The 27,643-nt window shown below is 42.0% G+C and overlaps 1 protein-coding gene across 1 annotated transcript in view; it reads left to right on the top strand.

The window, feature by feature from the left end:
* spon1a (spondin 1a) overlaps positions 1-23,764 on the top strand; it is a 120,499-nt gene extending 96,735 nt beyond the window's left edge. The window contains exons 8-16 of the mRNA XM_084062931.1: positions 4,013-4,214; positions 10,373-10,513; positions 12,099-12,174; positions 12,521-12,706; positions 14,375-14,545; positions 15,085-15,252; positions 21,570-21,734; positions 23,201-23,467; positions 23,577-23,764. Coding sequence (XP_083919057.1) covers positions 4,013-4,214; positions 10,373-10,513; positions 12,099-12,174; positions 12,521-12,706; positions 14,375-14,545; positions 15,085-15,252; positions 21,570-21,734; positions 23,201-23,467; positions 23,577-23,740 — 1,540 coding nt within the window. The 3' untranslated portion in view covers positions 23,741-23,764. The remainder of the gene's footprint in view (positions 1-4,012; positions 4,215-10,372; positions 10,514-12,098; positions 12,175-12,520; positions 12,707-14,374; positions 14,546-15,084; positions 15,253-21,569; positions 21,735-23,200; positions 23,468-23,576) is intronic.
* The last annotated feature ends 3,879 nt before the right edge of the window (positions 23,765-27,643 follow it).

Raw genomic sequence — 27,643 nt, 5'->3', positions numbered from 1 at the left:
CTGCTCAGTTCTTGGGTTGGAATAGCTGCACCTATGACAGCTATACCTCCATTCCAAACATGCACGTTTCTCCCACTCCAACTCCCACTTCCTCCTTTCAGGCCTCTCTAACAACCAGAGGACTGCCTGAGCTTTCCGTGGGCTCCATTTGATTAGCAGGATCCATTCAGCCACCCAGCCAGGCAGGGAAATAAGGGGGTTGTCAACAGTAGGAAATAAGGGGTTTTCAATAATGAGAAAAAGCTCTTAATGAGCTGCCTGCTTTATCTGTGTCTGTTGCTCTGAGAGCTAGGGTGATGATTATTGTGGTTTGTGGGTGTGTTTATGTGCTTGTGCTTGCATTTGTGCTGGGGCAGTAACTAGTACATTTTAGAGGAGAGAAAAGCGGATGGTAGTCAGAAATAATGGAGATTGCCAGGCATTTAGGTAATACCCAGTGTGAGTGTGAGTGTTTGTGTGTGTGTGTGTGTGTGTGTGTGTGTGTGTGTGTGTGTGTGTGTGTGTGTGTGTGTGTGTGTGTGTGTGTGTGTGTGTGTGTGTGTGTGTGTGTGTGTGTGTGTGTGTGTGTGTGTGTGTGTGTGTGTGTGTGTGTGTGTGTGCGTGCGCGCGCATGTGCATGTGCATGTGCATGTGGCGCACTTGTCTTGACAAATGATTGACAGTGAAACTAATTACACCTGGTATTAGGCCAAGCCAAGGAGATTAATTGGGGATTGGAAGATCCTGATTGCACGCTAAAATTATCACCTGAAACAATTAGCCAATGACTCCTTTCCTCTTGGCTGTCACCATGCCAGTGTAAACCTATTTGGCTCCACGCAGCCTGTCCTGTCCTCTCACGCTAATAATAATGGCCTCTGAGGATGTGGAATAGACTTAATCCCTTAAGAACACATGAGTTGAGTCCTGGATCCCCTGGGTTTGTTCTCGGTGAACACTGGAGGTCTGAGGTTTATCTCACACAGCCACCTTGCCCCCATACAAAGGTGACTTGTAATTGGCAGTCAAGGAGGGATGGATAGAAAGCAAAAGTGAGAGAGTAAGGTGATGGGGTGTTGGAATCTATCAACTTTAATGACCTAAGTGAAGTTCTCTAGTTTAACTCCGGGGTTGAAAATAAAAAGACGCTTGTTTATCCAAGCTTATCCAATCGAGGGCAAGCATTTTGTATCAGCCCCAGCTGCAACAGACTGCTGACATACTGCCCCTAAGGTTGGATAAAGAGGGCAACTACAAATGTTTATTACATTGCCATAGAGAGAAAATAAAGAAGTTGAAAATCCTGTACAAACTTTTTCCTGTGTCATGTGTGTTGTACTAATGTACTTACTGTATTTCATGAACTCTGAAGCTGGGTATGTCATAATCTTGTAGATTGTCTATATTCGGATATTCATTTCTAACCAGCAGCTCTTAGCTCTTTAATAAACCAAAAATACATTTTCAAGTGCGTTGCAAGTTTTCAACCATCAGGAGAGAGTTTTATATTGTTCCAGTTCCATTTTTGTCTGCTCATTTATTTGTCATCAGTTGTTTATCCTGTGTGAGTAAATATTACACCCACCGCCACATGCTTCACCAATTGCAACTTGGCTTCCCTATTTTGGCCACTTCATGATATCAAAAAAGGATATTTATTCAAAAACAAGATGAAATGGGGACATACAGTTTATATAGGCTATAGCGTAGCTGTTGGGCAGACACGCCGTCTGCCCAACAGCTACACTATAGCCTATATAAACTGTATAATTCAAAAAGTTAAAATAGCCGACCTACAAGCCAAATAAAAAAGATTCAGCTTGTAGGTATGCTATTTTCAAATCGTTTTAATATTTGAGCATTTCTACAATACATACTGTTTGACCTACAGCCATGAAACTTCGATACACATATGCGTCTCCTCATGCCTAACAACTTTCATACTTTGACTTTTGACCTCTGACCTTTAGATTTCCCACCATTTTTGAATTATATGAAAAACAGTAAAAATCTATCTCCTCCTGGGATCTTTGAGCAATCTGCACGAAACATTTTACACATGAGCTTTGGACCTATGCCGACAAACTGGGGAAGCGGATTTTCCATAAGTGAAAAAATGAAGCTTTTATGAGCCAATGAATATTGCAGTTTTATGAAAATTATTCGTCTGCCCCAACACGTACATGCAGACTCACATTTGTTTGAAACTTTGCAATAATGTAGAGGGTCATTCCAAGTATCACTGAAACCAACCTTACTCCAATTGGTCAAGGGGGGGCGCTGAACAAAAATCATGACTTTGTTAATTAATGCATGTTCACTTTTTAAAGACAAGATGGTCTCTCTCTCTCTCTCTCTCTCTCTCTCTCTCTCTCTCTCTCTCTCTCTCTCTCTCTCTCTCTCTCTCTCTCTCTCTCTCTCTCTCTCTCTCTCTCTCTCTCTCTCTCTCTCTCTCTCTCTCTCTCTCTCTCTCTCTCTCTCTCTCTCTGCCTGCCTCTCTTTCTCTCTCTCTGCCTCTCTCTCACTGCCTCTCTCTCTCTCTCTCTGCCTGCCTCTCTTTCTCTCTCTCTGCCTCTCTCTCACTGCCTCTCTTTCTCTTTCTCTCTCTCCCTCTCCCTCGAAACCGCTTGTTGCTGCTTGCAGCTATATTGTTACCCTTGTTGTTACTTGTGTTACTACTACTCTGTACCTGCTGTTACCTACCTTACCTGTATCTTTGTTTCCTTTCTACTGCAGTGTTGCTCTGACAGCTGAATTTCCCTCTGGATTAATAAAGGTCTATCTATCTATCCATCAAAATATCTATCCATCAAAAAAAAAGAAGAAGAAATCTAATGTCAAACGCCTGTGCTTCCATAGCTCCTTGTTGTTGGACCCTGGTTCCGCCAAGTTGGATTGACGTTCTGTCAAATTCTGCTGTGCGGCTAAAGAACATCTTGAACATAATTTCCTCATGTAAAAGTAGTCCTGTTGGGATTTCCTTACAGTGGAGAATTGATTGAAATCACAGCTTGTGTTGTTGGCTGCCAACCTCACCATGGCATTATGCAGCCATTCTGTGACTCAAGAAAGGTTGCCGTTTTTGGCTCTGTGATGTGGTTCCTTTGCACCCAGATTAACTCCAATTTCTCCTCCGCAGAGAATTCTAACTTAATATCCGAAGCAACCGCGTTTGGCGGCCATGTCACATACTCAGCCTTTATTTGAACAGGTTCGCCCTTGCTGATATGCCTTCCTTCAGTTGGATACCCTCGGGCAACAGCAAATGCCTATGTGTCATAATCTTTATGTGATTTCTTGATTGTCCCCCTGACAGTTTCCCTGGAACATGCTTTTCCACACCCACTCACTTCCTTGTTCACTTCCTTGCTCTCTCTCCTACTCCTTCACTCACTCACTCACTCACTCACTCACTCGCTCGCTCACTCACTCACCGTTTGACACTTGGACCTTTTTCAAAGCAGACATTTATACATGCCAAGGGTAACCACAGCTGAAGTTGGAAGTCTGTTTCAGGTGTCTCTGAGGACCAACATGAAGTTAACTGTTCAGGAGTTGCTGGTACACAGTATAACACCTAAGCAATATGTCTGCATTGAAAATGGTACTTGGAACTTGTCTTTAGGATGTTTTTATCTGTGACCACTTGATCGTTCTGACAAAAGTTTTCAAGCGCAAAGGGCAAACCCAGCTCACAGATGATCATGGATTAAATGCTTGTTTCTCTATCGGTGCGTGGTAGTGGCTGGTGCTGGATATAAATGGCATGCAAGAGACACAGTGATCCGTTCCTCTCTGTGCAGCAGCTATATGAAATATTTACCAATATCAGTCTCCACTCAATCCCCAAATGTAGTTTTCCAACCCCCTGCTGATTTCAAATGTTATTATCTAATTTCGCTACCTGGCAGAAACATACCAACACATGGTTCTGATTCATCCACAACTGGCTCTCTTTCTCTCTTCCCGTCTGTCTGTCTGTCTGTCTGTCTGTGTCTCTCTCTCTCTCTCTCTCTGCCTCTCTCTCTCTCAGGCGCGCTGCGCCCTCAGCAGAGTTTTCGGTGGACAGGGCCCGTCACCTTATGTCGTTCCTGACCATGCTGGGGCCCAGTCCAGACTGGAATGTGGGCCTGTCTGCTGAGGACCTCTGCACCAAGGAGTGTGGTTGGGCCCAGAGGGTTGTGCAAGACATGATCCCCTGGGATGCGGGCACCGACAGCGGGGTTTCTTATGAGGTCAGTGACAGCACTGAATTACTCTAACATCGATTGCTAAAGCCCGATTTATACTTAGTTGCGCAACGATAATAGCCGATCTACAGGGCAGGCTCACAAATGCATTGCAGTGCGAGTGTGAGTTTGTAGATAAGCTATTTTCGGTGCAGCACACAACTAAGTATAAATCCGATTTTACTGTAGAGTTGGAGTTGTAAAGGAGGAATTTTACTTCCAACTCACTTTATTTCCAATGTTGGCTGCTCTAAACCCATTCACGTTTGTTTGTATTTAGACAGCACTCAATATTGATAGTTACAAATGTGGAAACTGAAAAAGATTTGTATTTAAAGGAAGTAAACATCAGACTGTGTCTCACGTCAATAGTAACATTTTTTATTTCTTTATCTACTTTTCAAAATTGAAGTGAGAGTATTGTCCCTAGTGTGGCCAGCAGTGGCAGTTTAAAACCCACAAATGTCCTCCAGAGTTACGAGAACAATTCTACCAAAGTGAAATATTTAATTTAGAGAATGGCAATTTGAGACTCTGGCCATTTCGAAAATATTATGATTTCTGTCTATTGTTTTGTCTATTCTGGACACATTTATTTGTTCAGACTCCTGGCTCCGAAGCCTCTAATCAACACCAAACCGCTGCCCGTGTTTTGAGTGGACAACACAACACAGGGTTATACGGGGACATTACAACCGCTGTCCCTCAGCAATCACTTTGTGTTGTACACTTAGCTTTTACCCCATGGTAACCCTCATTCCATCTCTCACCACAAGCTTGGTCTTCTTGCAGGCAGCCTCTTGCCTTCACACTCACACTGTAGACTCTGTCATTATGCCTAGCTCCTCCATCTCACCTCTGGTCCGCTGCACACATCCAGATTCGGATGATAACCCTACATCTTACCTCTCCACTTTCTAGCAGCCTCCGATCATTACACTGTCATCACCCGATCTATTTCTATTTCAACATCTTTGAAATACTTCCTCTCACGCCCTTATCCTCAGGTGCACCGTCTGCTGTCTCCACAATGTCTCCAGTCGCTAGTAATAGATTAGGATGTGTGTGGCTCACGTGCGTACGTGTGTTTGTGTTTTTTATGTAGAGTACTTGTACTGATATCTCTGTAGCGTCCTCACATGGATATAATGGTGTGGGAAATGACAGGAAGTGAGGACATTTTGCTGGCCCTCACATTGCAAGATGTTTTTTTGTGGGCTAGGACACGAGGTTAGGATTATTATTATAAGAGTTAGTTTAATATTGATGTTAAGGTTAAGGTTAGGCATGTGGTGACCATTAAGGTCAGAGGTTGGAGAATGAATGTAATAATAGCCAATGAAAATCAGTCGAAAGTCCTCCCAAGTATAGCAGTATACAGATGTGTGTGTGTGTGTGTGTGTGTGTGTGTGTGTGTGTGTGTGTGTGTGTGTGTGTGTGTGTGTGTGTGTGTGTGTGTGTGTGTGTGTGTGTGTGTGTGTGTGTGTGTGTGTGTGTGTGTGTGTGTCTGCATTTGTGAAACCTTTGGCTGATCCCTCAGAAGATGAACCTATTGAACTTCTGTCTCCTGCTTGTTTTGGCTGGCTCCCGGAATGATTTCACCCACTCTTTTCCTTTTGACTCTCGTCTCTCTGTCTGTCTCTCCCTCTATGTGTGTGTGTGTGTGTGTGTGTGTGTGTGTGTGTGTGTGTGTGTGTGTGTGTGTGTGTGTGTGCTTACAGACACTTTCAGGTAGCCGTGGGGTAAAAAGAGGTTTTGCATAAGGGTCAGGTCAAGCGTCAAGAAGATAAGCTGTAGATTATTACATTATTCAGAAGTCTGTTTAATATGGAATAGAAGTCATTTGTGGTAGAGCTTGCGTGGCTGAGAGGGATCTTTCTCTCACTGTATGATTCTGCCACCTGATGGTAGGTCCTAGTATAATACAGTTAAAAACTTGTTCTATACAGTAGTTTGAACCGAAGATCTTATGTGATGCCATAAGAGGAATAGGAATGATGCCATTATCTGCTGTTACACAGTCTTCAACAGAGCTGTTACTGTATATCCACACTGTCTCTAACCACTACTTCTGCAGTAAAGATACTGTAAACCACTCTTAATGACAATGTCATTCACCTAAGTAGTAGGCAGGCCCTATTAGTCCATGGGCCAGACCAGATATCTGTACCATTTGAGTGGGAAAAACCTTACCTATATTAAATTGCTTATAAGGTCAATAAGTAAATTAATAGCCTATCCACAGGAGTAGCTTTTGATATTTATTGGACATTTTGTTATTACACTACGGTCATTTAGCAGACGCTTTTATCCAAAGCGACTTACAATAAGTGCATTCAACATAGGTAGGGAACGAAACTAGTAATCACCATAAGTATTATGTGCATTCTCTTCTAAAACAAGCAACTAAGAGTATACCTAGCTTTAAAGTAAAAGTGCAACATATCAGCTACCTACTTTCATAAACAGATGAGACAAAATAGGAAAATCAAATGAGTAAGAGCTAAAACAAATAAGTGTATCGAATAAACAAGATCCAATAAAATAAAACAAGAGTTTGTACAACTAGTTAACAACAAGTAGGCAAGGCGAAGAGGAAGGATACTCCCGCCCAACACTCCCTGCTGACAGGTGCCTCCCCAGCCCGCAGGAATACGCGCAGTGATATAACCCTCCCCGCCTTCCTCCCCCGAACACAGGCCAATTGTGTTTGTGTAGGCGCTCGACAAAGCCGGATGCACCATGGTGGATTCGAACCCACAACCTCCGTGGGCAGATACTTTACCACTGCACCACCCGAGCGCCCAGTCAGTATCATATTTAATCTTGAACCTAAGGCAACTAAAACATTTATAAAAGTAATAAAAGCAATGTGTTTGAATCTGCAATTCTGCATACAGTACACTGTGTTATTTTGAAATAAAAAAATATTTAAGACAATCATCTTCGTGTTTGACCAGGCATTATACATCAAGGTAACAGAAATGATATGACAACTAAAACAAAACACTATCATCAGGATGGGGGAGTTCCGCACCATTTGCAATCTACTTTCCATTCTAGGGAAATTATTCCAAGATGCAGGGCTGAGGGACCTCTGTGTGGAGTCTTATTATTGCGGAAGGGTCAGTAGCTGATAAGAAAGTACAACAAATAAGCAGCACATGCTTGTCTACAAAGCATTGATGAGGCTTGCCTGGAAAGGCTTCCTTCTTCACCTCCTGGAAGAAGCCCTGAGGAGCATTTTACAGCTTCCAACATGATGTCCATCAGGTGTCACTCACAGAGCTTTTTGTAAATTCCTCATTCACCCTCATTCAGCTGTTCCAAGTCTATCTGGACTCTCTCTGAAGCCAACATGGTCTTTCAGCTTTCTGGCTGTTTTACTTTGATTCATGCTTATAGAGTAGGCTACTGGATGTTGCTCCTTGCATGCACCCAAGAGGGTTAGGGTTAGGGTACTTCAAGTTTACAATTTCATTTTCATCCGAGTGCCTCAAGTCAAGACCTTATAAATTCCTCCCCACTGTTGTATTTGAGTGGTTTATTCAACTTGGTTAAACCTTTACTGTTCCTGGTGAACAGTAAAGTGACCACATTATACACATTATAAATAAACAGCGCCGGGAGAGGGATTCCATCCCGAGGTGCCACAGAGGCACAGGAATTAGAAGTCTGCTTAACGTTGCACACCATGGAACCATATGGTATTACAGGGTTTGGGCAGTTATTTTAAGTGGTTGCCAAATTACAGCGATCCGGTAGGAAAGCGACACTTGCGTGTATCACGTATCCTTCTTCTTTTCAATATTTGGTGTTTAGGTGTACATTAGCGCCACCAACTGAACCGGAGTACAATAGCTCTGGTTAAATCTGGTGGAAACGCAAGCCGGGTTGCGGCTGATTCACTAGAAAGCACCAAGGTTCCAAGAATCTTGAACGGCACTGGTTCTAGAACCAAACTTCTTTTGGTGGAAAAGGGGCCACACACAGTTCTAGACGGCTGGCCCCTGCAGTGCCACGTAGTAAAAATCTTCCACTCAATGTCCGGAAGCACTTTGCGAGCAGTGGAGGCGAGACACCTCAGGGGTCGATAGAGGTACATGTCATAGGTTCAAAAGCCTATTGTGTAGGATAAGTGGTCTTGCAGCAATCAGATGAAAAACACAAACAAGATTTTGAAAAAAGCAGTGTTCTCTAATTGCAGAGCTTGACGTCAAGGCAAGTTTATGAGCTGAGAAAGCTGGATTGTTCATGATGTAGCACAAAATCTTATTTTATGAAGAAAGAGAACATCATTATGATTTGAAGGAGAGAGCTTAAGATTCTAAAAGATAATAATATAACACACACACACACACACACACACACACACACACACACACACACACACACACACACACACACACACACACACACACACACACACACACTGATTGACCATTGACCACTTTTACTTTAGCAATGATCTCTGTGAATGCAGAAAACCACAGACTGTCGAACGCATCATCGATGAATGCCCAATCTTCAATTCAACACATGGAGCCAGCAGCCTCATTGAACTGGATGACGATACCACTTCTTGGTTTATGTCCCAATTGTCTGTGTATCCTTACACAACGTATACTGACTTATAATCACTCTATAATGATGATATAATTATAACAGTCAGTCTATTAGTGTATACCCTCATACCTGATTAACTACCTCTCCAAAGTGAGTGACACCCACAGCCACAAATCCACAATACTAGAGGGAGCAACAACGATCTGGTACAACCCAAATATAGAACAAACATGGGAACATTCTCATTCTACTACTCTGCCACCAAAATGTGGAATGCCCTGACACCATCCATTAAAAACATGTGAATCACTGCCTGGTTTCTTTCAAAACTATCCTGAAAAACTATCTATCAGGAGACCACAAGGGGAGGTAAATGCAATTTCCCATAGAAAGGAGGTGTCATTCACTGCTGACGTTTTTCCCTTTTCTCCTTTGTACGTATAGTGTTTTGTATTTGTCGATGACATGCATTATTGTATTTTGTTATGCTATGTTGATGAATTGAATACATAGGACCACAATGGAAATCCCAGGACTTTGTTGTGATATCTTTTTAGCCTTAATGTCTGACTGTACCCTGTGCTGTTTACATTACTGACTAATAAAGTATTCAACCAATCAATCAATCAATCAATCAATCCAGTAATTATAAAGTATTGTAATACTTGGCCTTATAAGTAATTGTAAAATGCTTTGTGTTATGATTGTTGGTATTAGTGCTTAGAAATTACGAGTGTGTATACATATAATTATACAGTGTTGTAATCCAATTATAATGCATAATTATAAATGTTTATATGCATTATATGAAATGCATAGGAAGTGTTACCTGAAAAAGTATTCTTAATTGGAAAATACACTGCAATGATTAAATAAAAAAATCTGCAGTACCAATGGCGGCTTAAATACCACTGTGTATTAGACAAATGACTTTACAAAAATTACATACAGTAGGAGCTTATTACAAGTATCTATGGGTTGCCAGTAGTGCAGACACACCCCAGGTAGAGGATATAATGAAATACAAATGATTTCTAGGAAAGGTGCTTTCCTGTTTTTGAACAGTATATTACTTTAAGAGGTGAAAACACTAATAAGCTTCCGGTCAGCATGACAATCTAGGCATGTACAGTATAGCAATACAAAAATCACAACTAGAATTTGCCCACCCAATTTGTACCGATTTGTTCAATTTGGGGTCTTGGCCAATGGACTATATCACCCACACACACCCACAGCCTACACACCAAATCCCTGATGGTTTCCGCCGTGTGACCTCAGTGGGCGGTGAATGAATGAGTTGTGTTCTGGTTTTCTGCCTCTGGCTGTGGCACCTGTATCAGCTCCATGCTGGCTGCTGCTCCTCTACGGACTTTGCGCCTCGTCCTTTCTGTGTGACTTTTACTTTGTGCGACTTTGAGTGAGTGAGGGCAAAATGAACTTGTGTTGCTATTCAAAGGATGGAGCCTGTTGTTCGTGGCTTCGAGTCCAAAGATTAATGCGCTGACTACTGTAGTTGCCCATCTGCATGTGCTCTCTTCTGACATACAGTATGCTTGTGTCTGTGTGTGTTTGTCGGGTACATGTCTTCCCCTCAGTCCCCTAACAAGCCAACGGTGCCCCAGGAGAAGATCCGTCCCTTGACCAGTCTTGATCACCCCCAGAGCCCATTCTATGACCCTGAGGGAGGTGCCATCACTCCGGTGGCCAGGTTGGTGGTGGAGCGCATTGCCAGAAAGGTCTGTTTATACTCTTATACCAGTTCCTATTCTGAGTAACCACAGAGATCATCCAAACTAAACACCATGATGAAAACATAAGACTTTCCTTTTAATTGTAAAACATGTTTGGAGATATGCAGAGCACAAGAAACAACCTTGATTTTCATGGGTAAGATTCAAAAAGATATTAACCAAACAAAAGAAACACAACTTCTGGGTAGCAGGACTTTAAGATAATAAATAGCACACACAATAGGCAATTAAATATACATAGTTTGAATGGAAGTCAACCTCTGCGTGTTACCCTTAACAGCGAGTTACGCCCTTGTTATATCTGCTTCTCTTTTGTTTTACATCGGCAATCGTGATTCAATCTGAATCAGAGTACATGTAGGTTCATCTCCACTGTCTTTGTTTGTTCACTTGATACCATGTCTCTATTGCTTGACTATCCTCCATCTGATCCCCTGTCCCTCTCTCCCCCCTCGTCGTTGAGGATTCTGTGATAAATCATGAAAATTAGATTCACTTTGAAATGGAACTAGTGTCGTTCGATATTTCAAGTCAGTGCTGTGAAATATAGATGCCATTAAAAGCTTCCAAATCGGTGGCAAAGAGAAAGCTTTCCTTCCAGCTCCAGCTTTCCCCATGCCCCCATGTACAAGATCAGATCAGTCCTGTGTGATCAATAGAGCAGTACTCCGGGTTTAGCAGCACTTCCTGCAGGGCCCGGGTTGGATGGGTGAATTTACTGAACACAAACAGTGTTCTGCGAATCAGTCAGCCTGTGTGACACAGTGTAATGAGTCTCTTCATCTTCTCCGCAGGGCCTCCTCCTTGTAAATCAATGGATCGAATATTATCTACATGGAAATTTCGCATTTACTCTACGCCGATACATTTATTCTGATTCTTGTAAGATAGCTGAGGCTGGTTCTTTGAAGTACCTGTTGTTGTAGGTGCACTCCAGGGGATCATTTACAGCACAGGCAAGCTTTTGGAATGGAATTCTCTGAGATCATCATGTAGACTCTTTGTATATGAAAACAATTCTATCACGTCTGGCTATGCTGTAATGTCCTGTGTATAGTATAACTGTTATAAATACGGGACTCATTTTCAGCCACTATCTGCTCATTTCTATGGTGAAGAATAAAAACAGATGGAACTATTTAGCTCAGGTATTGATTTTATGGTAAAAGGATAATTAAATTGCCTGATTGTTCAGCAGAGAATAGAACCCCCCACGCACGCTCACACACACACACACTCATTGATGTGAAAATTGCTATGAATATGAAATTGTACTGTGATGTATCTCGACGACACTGCAAATGAGGGCAACCTCAGTGTCTTTTGAGAATAAATAAAGGTTTGAATGAAAAAATGAATGAACATGTATATTAGTGTATTGTCGTGTTTGTCTAAAATATAACCAATGGGGGAGAATTCAGTGAAGCTATGGGTGTCTAAGCTGACCTCCCTATTTGCCTGCTGTCGCACATTCTGTCTATGATAGCCATCAGTAGCAGATAGACATAGAGGCGCTTATCACTTGCAGAGTGGTGCAGTTTGCTGAAGTCATGTGTTTGTGTGTCTGTAGGGTGAGCAGTGCAACATCGTGCCAGATAATGTGGATGACATTGTTGCAGATATCGCCCAGGAAGAGAAAGAGGAAGGTCTCGAGCCCCACCCCCACCACCTCCCACACACACACACACACACACACACACACACACACACACACACACACACACACACACACACACACACACACACACACACACACACACACACAGTTTCTGTCTGTCTCCTTGTATCCCTCTCTATGTCTCAGTTAACAGTAAAAGCCTGATTTATACATAGTTGTGCGTCGGTGTCGTTCACCAAAAATAGGCAATCTACAAGCTCACGGCGCGTCCCGCTGTGAGGCGATGTGAGCTTGTTGATCGCCTATTTTTGCCACGCAGCACAATGCGCATCCAAGTATGAATCAGACAAAAACGGTTCCTTCCTCTTCCGCAGATGACACCCCTGAGACGTGCATCTATTCCAACTGGTCTCCGTGGTCCGCCTGCAGCTCGGCCACGTGCGAGAAGGGCAAGCGCATGAGGCAGAGGATGCTGAAAGCCCAGCTGGACCTCAGCGTTCCCTGCCCACACACCCAGGACTTTGAGCCTTGCATGGGGCCTGGCTGCAGTGAGAGTGAGGGTGAGCACCCACCAGGAAAGAGACTGTAGTGGCTGTGATGTGGCGTCAATCTAAAATTCCAATATATACTGTATAAATATTGAGTGTAATATCGCGTTCCAGTTATGAGGTCTCACAGACATCTAAATTAATCCTGGCTGTCTGAAAGCATAGCTGGCTGCCTTGAGCATCCGCTGGGCTCCCTCATGAGCACTATGAGTGTTTTTCATCATCTCTCTTTGTGTTTGAAGGTTATTGCACCGATTAATGTGTTCATACTTAAAGGTCAGGGCTAGTTTGAGGCTGGCCTTTATTGGCGTAGGGGCCGTCGACGATGCCCTCCGCTCATTTGTACAGCGGCCAATAAAGTGGCAATAGCCAGGGTGATGGTGTTTATGAGACAAGTTAATAAATATCATGGTCGATGTAGTTGTACTGGTGTAACTATTAGTTACACTGATAATAGTTTTTTTCACATAAGAGTTTGATGGGTAGAGGTAGAGTAATTCACTTAGGAATTTATTTATATAATCATGCTGTTGACTATAAACAAAACTGTAACAGGCATACAGTATTTTTTTTATTTTCACGTTTTTTTGTTAAATAACTGCATTTTTAAAGAGAACTGCATCACTTAACAACAGCTACAAATAACCTTATTACCTCTCGTTTAATGGCAAGTATTATACAAATATTTTTTCATATACCTACAGTCAAGGTGGCAGTTTAATTAATCAAATGCTACTGTTACATAGTAATCCTAATAAGAATTCCCAGTATGAATATCAGGTCAGTTGAATTTGATACGAATCAATCCATCAGGAGGACACAGAGGTAAAATCCTCAGACAGATAGACGTTTATTGGTCCCATGGGAAATTAAGGTGTCAATGTAATCATGTGTGTCATTGTTGTCATGAATGTATCCACCTGTACCTCTGAGAGTGTACAAAAATAACACTCTTATGTGTACCCTATCAGAGTTAAATTACTGTGCCCCTTATCTGCTCCTAGGGTGGCTACAGATATTAAAGGTAGGGCAACAGATAAGAAACAACTTTTGATATTTAAATACTAATCTAAACAACCGGTACAGTTAGCGAATATTGTAAATGTCTTGCATTTAAAATATAAATGTATTTGCAATACTCTGGAAGCCTCTCTAGTGCAAACGGTTACATTAAATGCATATTGATGATAAGTATCCATGTTTATGTATTTATATCTAGATCCCTTTAGGAGTTTAGGTGAGTTTACCAAGTTGGACTTCTTACACATTTCTAAAACTTGTTTATTGTTTATGAGAATGCCAAATTCTAACATATTTACTGATTATTTGATTAGCCAGTGTTTAAAATGATCTGTTGTCTTGCCTTTAATGTATCAGGACTAAATACAAATACTGCAGACTTGCTGTCTTTCAGCCATGATCACAATATTAGATAGAGGAGGGTGTGATACAGTATATACTGTACTTGGTCTGGTTGTTACGTACTGTAAAAGCTAGGACAATTTAACTTCCATAAAAATGTATTTACACTCCTAGAATTATGACTTCTGAATTGCTGTATTTGCCAACAAGAACAGAAGGCCACTAGAATCCAGAACTCCACATGAGAACATTCACAAACAGACAAGAGCAGCACAATACTTTCCCGAGTATTTATTTGACCTCCCCCATCCCCCACAGATGCGTCCACCTGCATGATGTCAGAGTGGATCACCTGGTCTCCGTGTAGCATGTCCTGTGGTTTGGGCACGCGTTCACGCGAGCGTTACGTTAAGCAGTTCCCTGAGGATGGCTCGGTCTGCACACTTCCCACAGAGGAGACTGACAAGTGTGTCGTCAATGAAGAATGCAGTGAGTTCCCTCTGACAAAACTTTGTCTAGTTTTACACATGCACAGCACAATCTCGACCAGACATCTATTTTAGTCAAATGACAAAAAAAAAGACTCAATTGTCACTGACAAGTGTGACGTCAATGGAGAATGCAGTGAGCTCCTCTGACAAAAAATTGTCTAGTTTTACACATGCCCAGCAGAATCTCAACCAGACAGCTATTTTAGTCCCCAAAAAAAAGAAAAAAGAAAAGTCATGAGCGTGAGTAATACACAATTCACTCATTCTGCTGATACATAACATCTATAAATGCAGAGCGTTGACTCCATTGTGTATAACAGTATTATTAGTCATATTAATTCTTAGTCCTACAGTGTCCTGTGCCGAACATACCCCATCTACAAGCTCCTAACGTGTCACGATGCGCCGCTTTGTGAGCTTGTAGATATGCTATTACCACAAAAATAAGCGATTATCTCAAATAATTGTGATCGTGCGTTTGCAGTATGTAATAATTGTGACAGGCCTAAGAGTAGCTTTTTTGTTTCTTGTTGCCAGCTCCCAGCAGCTGTCTGGTCACAGAGTGGGGTGAGTGGGACACCTGCAGTGCCACTTGTGGCCTAGGCATGAAGAGGAGGGAACGCATGGTTAAGATGCCACCTGCCGACGGCTCCATCTGCGGAGCAGAGGTGTTGGAGGTGGAGAAGTGCATGATGCCAGAGTGTCGTGAGTAGCAGCATTGCAACTACAAGGCTATAAAGTGTCTTCTATACAGTTTTGACAAATGGTGCACTTATTTTCAATGATGGGTTGAATATTCAAACCCATCACTGAGGATATTCAGGAGAGGAAAAATTATGCCCAAAAGGCATACAAAATGAATTTTATAAGTAAAAGGACTTTATTACATTTGATCTAGAGACATTAGAATATACCAACGCGTGTCGGCTTGCGCCTTCTTCAGGGTCTAATGACACCCTGAAGAAGGTGTACACGCAACGAACTGTATCGTTCCAATTTTTGTATAATATACTAAAATTGGAACGATAAACACTATTTCTCTGTATTGCCACCCTGAAGAAGGCACACAGCCTAAATAAATCTAGCCCAAATGTAATAAAGGCCTTTTACTGAGTGCCTGGACTTGGATTTGTTATGCCCTTTGGACATCATTTTCCCTTCCATGAGCAGTTTGAAGGATAATAGTAGCGCTCCTGTAACTTCTTTCTTCCTTCACTGAGGAGGACCTTGGAGAACAAGAATCATGGATGGATGAAGTTCTCAGTCACCACGACTGATTTCAGTCATTTTTATGAGATGAGACTGTATGGGTCAAACTAGCAATAAACTACGTGTTCTATTGCTTAAGTTGTAAATTGATCTTCCATAAAACCCTAATGGCCTCGGATATTTCATAAAAGCAAAAGGATAAAGCCAATCTGCAATTTTTTCAACTGGTTGGCTGTACACTGTATGTAGAACAGCAAAAACCTAGGTTAAGAATGATAATTGTGACGCCAACAGGATGACAACATAGTGATGGCGCTCCCGATAAGAAATCGACAGAAAGACCCATAAACAGCTAAATTGTTTATTCAAACGTCTATCTAAAACAACGAGAGAGGGGCAGAAATGGCTGGTAACAAAACCCAACACAGACAATCCAGCAGAAATCTGAACAGACACAACAAATCTGAAAGAAGTCGCAGCAGCTTTCCTGAACACGGAAGCCAAGATGGTGCGGCCCGACCTGAGAATACAGGTTTGGCTACAATCCTCAAAGAAATAAAGGAATTCAGGCGAAATAAGAAAAAGCTACTTCAAGACATTAAAGAAGAAATACAGAAAACAAACAAAAGCATGGAATAAGCAGAGGACCGAATTACAAAGGCGGAGGAAAGGATCCAGAACACAGAGGATGTCATGTCGGAAATACTAAAGCTGCTAGCTCAATTTGACGCTAATATAATCGTCCAAGAAAGCCACTCCAGGCGTGAAAATATCCAGAGTTCCAGAGGGGGCGGACAACGACGCCACATCAATGAACAAATTTGTGGAGAAACTACTACAAGTTGGTTTGGAGCTATCAGACACAGATTCTCTACAGCTCCAGAGGTCACATCGTTGCCTAGGCCCCAAGCCACCGGTAGAGGCGCAACAAAGATCCATTGTGGTCAAAATTCTCAGCTTCAAAACTGGTAAGAAATGGTGCTCCAAACGGCGTGGCAAAAGAAAGGATTCACGTGGCAAGACCATCGAATTGATTTGGACAATGACCACCACCCACGTATCCTCCAAAAACGCAGAGAATATGCAGAGGTACGCAAGATATTGAAAGATCAGAATGTAAAATGCAAAACCCTCCATCCCGCCCGCCTAAGAGTGGAACCTTAGGGAACGAGGGAACCAAGACCTATGACACGACGGTGGAGGCGACACAGGACATGGCAAAGAGAGGTCTCCCTGTCATTGTGATTCAAGCCCCATAGATGCTGATGGAGAGAATCCGACTACTGACATGGCAGAGGAGCACCCAACGTGGGGAGAAACGAGTACTTCGCCCAAGGATCAAAGGCTACAAGGAGAAGCTGCAGCCTTTCAGAAAAGACACATCACCATCCACAACTTCAGGGAGCGTTGAACAATCTCAATGACAGACGGGTGAGATGAAAAGATGTTGAAACTTAACTAAGATTTTAACTTGAGATTGGTGAGTCTAATTACAGCAAAATGTTGTTGTTTTTTTCTGCTTTTTCGTTTTGTTTTGGATAAAGTAAAAGTATTTACCAAGCTAATACATTTAAAGAAAATTGAAAATCGGACTAAGACACATGAGACCTAACTATGTTGTCAATTTTAAGGGCCCCCCCCTCCAGAGAGGGGGGTCTACCCCTGAAACCTTTTCAGAGTTGGTGTAGGGTCATAGGTGAGACCTCTACCTTGGAGCTTGGAGATGCATCTTTTATTTTATTTTGTATGTTTTAGATTTGGTGCTCCGACAAGACAGATCATGCACCGATCACATTGCCACCCTTTGCATCATTATAGAGCAGACCCTGGAATGGAACACATCTCTCAACCTCACATTCATTGATTTCCACAAATTTGACAGTTTGGACAGAGACATTCTATGGAAACTCATGGCACATTATGGTATTCCAAAGAAGTTCATAACCATCACACAACAGCTATATCTACAATCATCCTGCAGAGTAATACACAACGGACACCTCACAGACAGCTTCACAGTAGAGACAGGAGTCAGACAGGGCTGTTTACTGTCTTCTTTTCTCTTCCTCTTGGCAGTTGACTGGAGCATGAAGACAACCACAGCCGAACAAAACCTAGGCATCCAGTGGACAATGTGGTCCCAACTAGAAGATCTTTGCTGACAACATAGTCCTCCTGTCACACACACAAACACAATTACAAACCAAACTCACAAAACTTGCCATAACAGCAGCCACGACAGGACTTCATACGAACAAAACCAAAACCAAGGTGATGACTATAGAACAAAACAAACAATGCCATAAACCTGGATGGAGAGGCACTAGAGGAGGTGGACACATACACCTACCTGGGAAGCATTGTTGGGAAGGACGGAGGCAGCGACAAAGACTTACAAGCAAGAATAGGGAAGGCTAGAACAGCATTTTTAATACTAAGGCAAGTATGGAGCACATCTCAACAAAAATCAAACTCTGCATCTTCAACTCCAACGTCAAGTCAGTTCTACTCTACGGGGTGGAAACATGGAGAACCACTAAAGCAACATCAAACAAACTGCAAACATTCATCAACAGATGCCTACGACACATCCTGGTAATTTACTGGCTAAGCACCATCACAAATGAAGAGCTCTGGCAAACCACACAACAAGAACAAATTAAAACCGAAATGAAATGCAGGAAATGGGGCTGGATTGGGCACACCCTAAGGAAACCATCCTCCAACATAACCAGGCAGGCCTTAACCTGGAACCCTCAGGGGAAAAGAAAACCAGGAAGACCCAGAAACAGCTGGAAAAGGTCTGTCGAGGCGGAACTCAAGAAAAAAAGGAACATCTTGGAAGGAAGTAGAGAAGATCGCCCAACACCGAACTAGCTGGAGGAAATTCATAAATTACCTATGCTGGGTGCATTTCGCCTTTCCGACATGTCGCCTTTCCGATGTTAACGAACCCTATACCTAACCCTGACCCTAACCCTAACCGCACACGGAAGCCACTAGTCGGAGTGGCGAGATGTCGGAATGGAAGGAGAACCCCACCTATGCTCCCTTAAGAGCAAAAGGGTTTAAGTCAAGTAAGTCAGTCAGGTTTGGTGAATTTGTTTTTTCACAGCTTTTTCGGCAGCTATAGGGATGCCTTTTCTAGTTAGTCCAATTAAGCGAGGCAAGATACTTTCAAAATTACAGAAGGATAAAGTACAAATAGCACATTTACAAGAGACCCACCTCAATGATACAGAACATGCCAAATTAACCTTAAGTCAGGTTTTAAGCATATATATTCATCTTCTTACAAGTCCGGCCATAGGAGAGGGGTGGCCATACTGGTATCGTGCACAGTGAATTATGAACACATATTAGAAGTTAAATACAAGGAAGGCAGATAATAGGGAAAGTGGTGTCATATTCACAGGGCATCCTCATCAATGCTGGAGACTATAATTTTCGGTTGCAACCGCATTGGGATGCTTCTGGGGGAAAACCGGAGCCCAAACCCATAAACAGAAAAACAATTGCATTGATGAAGGAAGTAGGGGTTATAGATGTGTGGAGAGAAATGTACCCGACCAGTCGAGACTATACTCACAGTGCCCCACATTCAGTATACCCCAGGTTAGATTACTTCTTCGTTTTCAATAGAGACTTTCATAAAATAAAACATTGTGACATAGGCCCAATAGCTCTGTCAGATCATAGTCCTATTTAAATTACTATACTGTTTTTGTCTGGGAGACAGTCATCTCGCTGGTGCCCATTCTTCAGGAAAGCAGAAAAACTTTTTTTTTGTGCAAAAAAACTTTTATTCTTTTAAATTAACATCTTACCGAGGTTACTCTACCTATTTGAATCCTCTGAGGCCTTTGAGGCCTCTTGTGTGCTGGTGTACCCAGTCATATTCGGCAAGATGGAAAGATATTGAGATGGCATGGTCACAGGGGGTCCCACTGGCTGCCATAATTGAGATGAAAGGCTAATAAATAATATGAAGGATAAAAACAACCCCTGGATTAATACGGCATAAAAGATTTGTCAAGAAACAGTGAAAAAATGTGGCCTGAGAAATGGAGCCAAAATGTTAAGATGGTGTGCATATGACACATATTTTATTCCAAGCAGTACTGATAGCGATTTAAGATGGATTGACAAGGGTATCTCAAACTACTACACATTTGTACACAAGGGGGCACTCAGGAGCTCTGAATCCGTTCAGAAGGAATATGGTTTGGAACAAAAAGATTTCTATAGATATCTTCAGCTTAGACACTATATCCACCAAAATCTGGGAAGTTTCTTGAATTTAGAGGCATCAGAGTTTATGAGGGTATTTTTGTCAGCGGGAGGTTCTCCCACATGTAGTAGGATTATTTCTAGACTGTATAATGGTCTCCAACAGACTACAACTGAAAATAGGACATTATGTCAAAGAAAAGTGGGAAAGAGAGGGTCATTTTACTATAACTGAGGAGGAATGGGAGAAAACAAGTACAGTATTATGGGAATCAAATTGTTCAAAAATGTGGAGGGAATTTAATTGGAAAAATATTTCAATAACACCCCTGCAAAAATAATACAGAGGTACAGGGGTAAGCTGTTGGAGATCATGTGGCCAGAGTGTAGCAAATCATTTCCATGTTTTCTGGGAATGCCCAGCTTTGAATTCATATTGGAGGGAAATTCATGAACGCTTAGAAGCTGTTTTTGCAATCATCATCCCCTTCCGGTTTGATACCTTATACCTGGTTAACCTCCCATATGACTTACTGGACAAAAATGACAAGAAACTAATTCTGATCCTTCTAGTGGCAAGTAAGAAGGCTATCACAAGAAAGTGGTTGCAACCACAATCACCCACTGTGGAGGAATGGATTGAAATAATTCATGATATATATAGAATGGAAAAACTGTCTTTCTCACTCAGAACTCAGGAAGACAAATTCTTCTGGATTTGGACTAAATGGACTGAATACGTAAAACCAACCCGCTCAGATTTCTGCTAAATGGCAAAACAAAGCTGAAAGTGGTGTTTTTTCTCCTTTTCTTCTCTTTGTGTCTTGTGAATGCTGACCTTGCATCTGTTCTCAAATGTGTGTAATTATGTGAAGGCTGTCCCTCCCCCTTTTCCCTTTTTAAAGCTGCCCCGCTGTTAGCTATTATTTCTGTCTTTGTTTTTGATTGTCAATTTTTTTTTTTGTAATTTGTAATACATAGAACAAAAATACATATATGTATATATGCATTTAAAAGATGATGGATCCATACAGTATGATTGAACTGTATGTTCTTGTGTTGAACTTGAACAGTCGCCAACATGCATTATATTTTATGATGATAAAACTGTCTGTATACAAGATGACCACAATAATAATAATAATAATAATACAAAAAGAATGATAATACCAAAGTATCATAATTACATTTACAAATTGTTTAGGATACACAGCAGTAGGGTGGAGGACTCCTTTCACGCTGTTTCACAAATAACAAATAATGATTGAGACAGCTGAGATTAGTTTTGTTTAATCCCTGAATACTAGTGAACATGGTTTATATAGGAAAAGGCTATCCTCAACATAGTCCTCGGCAAGTACATTCACATTGGATCATGAAGACAAATGTGTTATTCTCATCATAAGCTCTTCAGAATAAGTGAGGTGTGCCGAATAGATACTACCACCAAAGTAGTCTGTCATGCTTACAGCGTATTTTGCATTTTTGATCTGTTCATTTTAGTTTGCATCAGTGTAATACATCGATATAACAGTAAGCACCGTTGGACAGAATCTGCACTGAATCATTTCTGTTGCATATAGACACGATCCCCTGCATGCTGACCCCATGGTCGGACTGGAGTGACTGCAGTGTCACATGCGGGAAGGGCTTACGGACGCGCCAGCGCATGCTCAAGTCCCCTGTGGAGCTGGGTGAATGCACAGAGGATCTGGAACAGGTGGAGAAGTGCATGCTACCAGAGTGTCGTAAGTACCGTACATTCAACACACCTACTCACGCACACATCATTATAAGTCATTATAACATGCTTTATAATGTGTTATGATTATTATTATAAAGCATTATGATTAATTATAAGATCTTATAACTATGATTATACAATGTTATAAGCATTCTAAAGCATTATTATGTTTATGCATTATAGACATGGGGATGCGTAGCAAGTGTTACCGAAAAGGGTTCTCACAATGTCTTTCAAATTCTACTACACTTCTGGAGACATTTGGCCCTCACAAGTATAGTAATACTACCTCACACAGATGCCACAACAGAGAATCCTGAGAGACACATCTATTATACTCTCACATTGCCAGGCAATCGGAGATCACCTACTGATATGTCTGGTGACATCTAATTCAATGTAGTTGCTAACACTGGGTGGAAAAAATTCAGAGATAAAAGAAAAATAACTGCATTGCAGAGGTCCTTCATATTGGAGCGGTGACAGGATTGGTTTCCAAAGCAGTGGGTGCAGGCTTTTTAGCGGCTGTTCAGCCGCTGTTATAGCAACTACATAGAATTTATATCAATAATGGCAAGCGTTGGTTATATGTGCTTCCACTGATAACACGAGCAGCTTACACCATAGATAAAAGATAAAAGAAGAGAGTGGCAGAAGTAGACAGCACCTGATTAACCTGAGTTTACACTCATATTAACACCAAGATCAGGGGGAGATAACACTGCTGCTGTTTTTTCATCATTCTCTCTCTCTCTCTCTCTCTCTCTCTCTCTCTCTCTCTCTCTCTCTCTCTCTCTCTCTCTCTCTCTCTCTCTCTCTCTCTCTCTCTCTCTCTCTCTCTCTCTCTCTCTCTCTCTCTCTCTCTCTCTCTCTCTCTCTCTCTCTCTCTCTCTCACCCCCCCCCCCCCTTGCTATGCACAGATGAACACATTTACCCAAGTTAATATTCCTGTCACACACAGTAAAAGACCAGGAAGACAGATTAACATAAAAAAAGACTCTTATACAGGGTGATTACAAAGTAACGTCACACAGCGTGAAACCCACAGATGGCGGCCTTTGGTCTTAGAGATTGTTAGTGTGTTGTAAGTAGCGTTCAAACCTTGTGTTTCGTTATAGTTTACCAAATGGTGTTGCCTTTTTGTATTGTTATGAATTGTATATTATATTCATCACGTTGGCAGCTTTGTATAATCACTTTGAGATAACATTCATGCTGGTTTCCCTGGAGGATTATCATGTATGCATGACATGTGCACGACATTATAGCTCAGCCTAATGGAAAGCCACTAAATATTGTCCTTATCACTGCTTAAATCTCCTCATCTCATCTTGTTTTCTTTGTAATCCTTCCTTCCTGCCTGCCTGCCTGCCTGCCTGCCTTCCTTCCTTCCTTCCCTCCTTTCTTTTTCATCCACTTTGAATCTCTCTCATCACACCTTGCATCCATCCATCTCATTCTCTCCTCAGCCACAGACTGCATGGTGTCAGAGTGGACCGAATGGTCAGAGTGTAACAAGTCCTGTGGGAAAGGTCACATGATTCGGACACGCATGGTGAAACTAGAGCCTCAGTTCGGAGGAGACCCCTGTCCCGAGACCGTCCAGCGGAAGAAATGCAAGATCAGGAAGTGCAACCGCGCCCAAGCGAACAGCGACGAGAAGAAACGGCGCAAGGAGCAACGCGAGAAGAGGAGGAGCAAACAGGGCCGAGAGGAGATCACTGCCGAACATCCAGGTTAGTTAACCTTCTTTGCCAACTTTCACGTGTGTTTCTCTTCTTGCAGTGAATCAGTCAACCAATCCACATGCTGGTGTTACAGTCAAAACATTTATGCTTTTCACAGGTTGCAAAATGAGGCCATGGTCGAGTTGGACGGAATGCACCAAGCTGTGTGGCGGGGGGATACAAGAGCGTCTTATGACAGCAAAGCGGAGGTTTAAGGGCGCCCAGCTTCCCAGCTGCAAAGACAGGAAGGAGATCAGGGCTTGTAATGTGCACCCCTGCTAGGAGGTAGAAGCCTAGAAGGGCAACAAGGGGTGGGTGGGGTGGAAGGGGGATTTATTAAGGGATGGCACTGGAGCTGGGAACAAGAGAGGGTGTGGCACATGTCACACAATGATCCAATGCACTCTGTTTAGGGCTGAACTGGCACATACTTGAATCAGTATTGGTTGAATTCAGAAACTAGATAGTGTTTATGAGAACTCTCTTGGTTGCTATAGCTAAATCCCTCACTCATCCTGTGCATTCAGATGAATGGCCATCAGAAGGGAATATATACTGTACTTGAAGGTCTTTCTGAGGTGTTAAGACGAAATGTTTCACAAAGCAGTCATTTAGAGAAGGGGGAAATCCAAAGCCTCCCAGTACAAAACTGAAAGCTCTGGATTTACACCAGACTGATTCTTATCTGTGCTCTCAAACTAGCTCTGTTACATATAAGATTATTTTGCAAGATTACTGTAAACTTGTTGTGGTATAATATATCTTGAATATTGATGATTATGAAATTTCAATTGATTTAATGAGATATAGAAATGTTATATCTTGTGGTATCTTTCAGTAGTGCATTATATTCCAGAACTTAAAAGCACAGGTGCCCAGCCATTCCAGTATTTTATAAGCCTTCAAATAACTCTGTTTATAGGACACAAAATGCCCGCCTCCATGATTTTTTATCCAGCTATACTACTGTACATGTAGATGCACCACGATTGAAGTCTATATGATTTGGAGCATTATTAGAAGACTTTGTTATTTTTTTGCTGTGGATTTTTTGATAAGAATGTCTCCCAAGATTCTTACCAAAGTCTTGTGTAGATGTTTTCTAGATGTTTCCCTTTCCTTCTCTTTTTCTCTGTTCCTCTAACATATTAATATTTTGGAATAATATCACCTTTACAATAAAAGTAAATGTGACATCTTGTCACATGGATTTGTCTTTTCTCCAAGGGGGGAAGGGTTATGTAAATGTATTAATGTATTTCATCTTTTCTTCCACTAGATGGTGATAGCAGCTAGCTTCTAAATAATATTTCCCAGAGAGGCCAAGTTCAATATCATTGACTGTTCTCATACACCTGAGTCTGTATTCATTGTGTGAATGTGGGACTTTAACTAGCCTATTGGGATTCAACAACATACATGTGTGAAGACACACTGGCCATCATTTATCAACGCGGTGCAGCCCAAATAATGGGCGTACGGCGAGATCACCGCACCTTTCGGCATTTATCAATATATCCTGACGTGGGCTTCATCCTACCGTACGCTGAAATCTCACGTCTGGTAGAGAGCAGTTGTTTACTTTGGCTGCGCCCGTTTATTCCATTGTAGACCTGCGGAGCAGCATTGTCTGACTGTCTGACAGGCATCTGGACACATAATCCACTCCTAAATGTATATCTACACTAATAAATAATCCCTGTGAAAATATAACATTTCATAAAGTAATTTAAACAAACTGCTTTAACAGTCATTCGGTTAAGCTTGCAGATCTGGCTGCATTGGCTATTTTAAAATAGCAGATCTGCAAGCTCACAACGGGTCGCATCACGACGCGTTGTGAGCTTGTAGATCTGCTATTTTCAAAATATACGAGCGCTTCTGCGAGCGCATTTTCGGGACTCCCGAACATCTTTTTATGGACAGTGAGGTCTACAAACTTACAGTAGCTTGTCCTATGGTATGGAGTTATGTCATAGAGAGTTATGAAGACTACAACCTGGCTGGGTTAAGGATATAAACCCGACGCTCCAATCTCTTATTAACGTGGCGGCACGGAATCACTGCAGCCTGCCCGAGTCTGACTGCTTTATTTTAGTGTAACTTGAACGCGCACTGCTCGGTATGGGCAAATAAATGAATATGCAAACGTATTCCATTCATGGCGATGTGATCGGTATCATAATGTCATTCGTGTAGGCTACAAGCCTGCGTGACAAAGATTGTACCGCTACGGATTACATGAAAGACACAGTTGGGCGTGTGTGTGTGAGAGAGACAGAGAGAGAGAGAGAGGCGTGTGCGTGTGTGTGACTTGACAGGCAGCGAGGAGAGGCGAGCCGGCGAAACTCTTTCTTTTCGGTTCTTCATGTCGTAAAATCGGGGTGTTTCCAGAATATTTAAGGGCGTGTTATTTACTGTAAATGACGCTCGGTTACAGCCGTGACATTTATCAAGGCTGGGACCAAATGTATGCTCGGATCGGCTGTGTAGGATTCGTTGATACGATATGATATGGAAAAATATACGCCGGTTTATACGCTCCGTTGATAAATGAGCGCCTATAGACGGATTTCCGCGCGACGTCATCACAGAGCAGAATGCGCAATCTGCGCATGCCTGGGGGGAAGGCGCGTTCGAAAATACAGCCCTAAGCGGCAGTGAGCGCACTGGCCAATACAAACTAATAGGCGAGTGTGCTCCGGTGCGTAATTTTCAAACGCACCCATAGGCTTCCCCCCGCAGCTGCGCGGTCATATTCCTCTCATGTTTACTAACAGGAAACCTCCCTATAGGTGGAAGGTGTAGTGATTCTTTTACTTCTGGTTGTGTTCGTACAATGACCACAAGGGGGCAGTAAATATTAACAAATTATTGACTGAAGATGCATTCAGATTTTAATCCAGTTTAAAGGTAAGTGTGTGAGAAAATAAATACAACATTTGAATGTTGATAATATTAACACATTTTTCTATAATATTGTCCCCTATTATTTACCCTATTGGGAAATACCTCAACAGATAAAGGTAGTTATAAAAAGAAAATGCTGTATTCTCATTCTTGCCAAACTGCTTTGCCTATGACTGCTCCTCAGAGAAAGCTTGTGATGAAATTCTTTTGAAGAGAAGGTTTAAGAAGGGATTTTGGCACAATGGCAGTCCAAGCAGTCCCTCTGTTTTGTTATTGCAAAGTATGTCACTTGTACTTAGAGCAAATATAGATGAGAGAGCTCTAAGGGTTCATGTGCTACCTCCTAGCTGGCAACTTGTCTGGAATGAATCCTGGTCTCCGTGTGATAGGTGTTATAGCTGGGGGATGGGATCTTAATGTGCATTCCTTGGTGTGGAACTCTAGGGACAGGGGTGAAAAATTCAATACACACCTCACAATGCCATTCCTGTTTCCATGCCAACCACACATTTAACAGACATGGGAAAAACTGGGAGGATTATCATGGTTGTGATTAAGCATTATCGCAGTACACTTTAGAGATGGGGAGAAATGGTTGACATGATAAAAAAAGAGGGGTAAAGATGAAGCCTAGCGTGTGTGCGTGCGTGCGTGCGTGCGTGTTTATACATTTAAAACCTTCCTAGACTTCATCCAGGTTGGTTCTGCAACCCCTGTTGCTACAGCAACCAAGCTTCTGCTCTAAGCTCAGACTGAGGTTGGAAGTGAAGCTACTGTAGATTGTCATCTCAAACATGCAGTTATGCTAGTTAAGCTGTACCCTTGATATTGTAATGGGTTTACAATCCATGGGCTGTAGATAAGCTCATAAATAATAGTGAATGACTTGTGAACAGAACATCTCATGAAGATCTATAAAGCACACAAGATATGTTTGTAAGTTATGTAAGTGAGCATGCAAAACGGAACAAAACAACACAAGGGAACATATTCCCACGGCTCACAAGGATTTACCAATTCTACTTTGAGAACCACTTCTGCAGTGGTTCTCAAAGTTGGGTCCGGGGGTCTCCAGCTAAATTGTTGATAGTTAGGAACCAAATGGACCCTTAGGTCTGTAACACAGAGAGTGTACAAATGACACCAAATGGACTATTACGGGTCTATTTGGTTCCATTTTGTACACTCTCTGAGTTATGGTGTAATGCATACCAAACTGGGGGTCCTTGGAATGAAAAAGTAGAGGTCTTGACAACAGCTGGCCTAATTAACTTC

Source organism: Gymnoscopelus microlampas (assembly GCF_963454915.1).
Source record: "Gymnoscopelus microlampas genome assembly, chromosome: 1".
NCBI lineage: Eukaryota > Metazoa > Chordata > Actinopteri > Myctophiformes > Myctophidae > Gymnoscopelus > Gymnoscopelus microlampas.
Note: the sequence above shows the minus strand (reverse complement) of the source record. Positions and strands in the feature narration are given on the sequence as shown.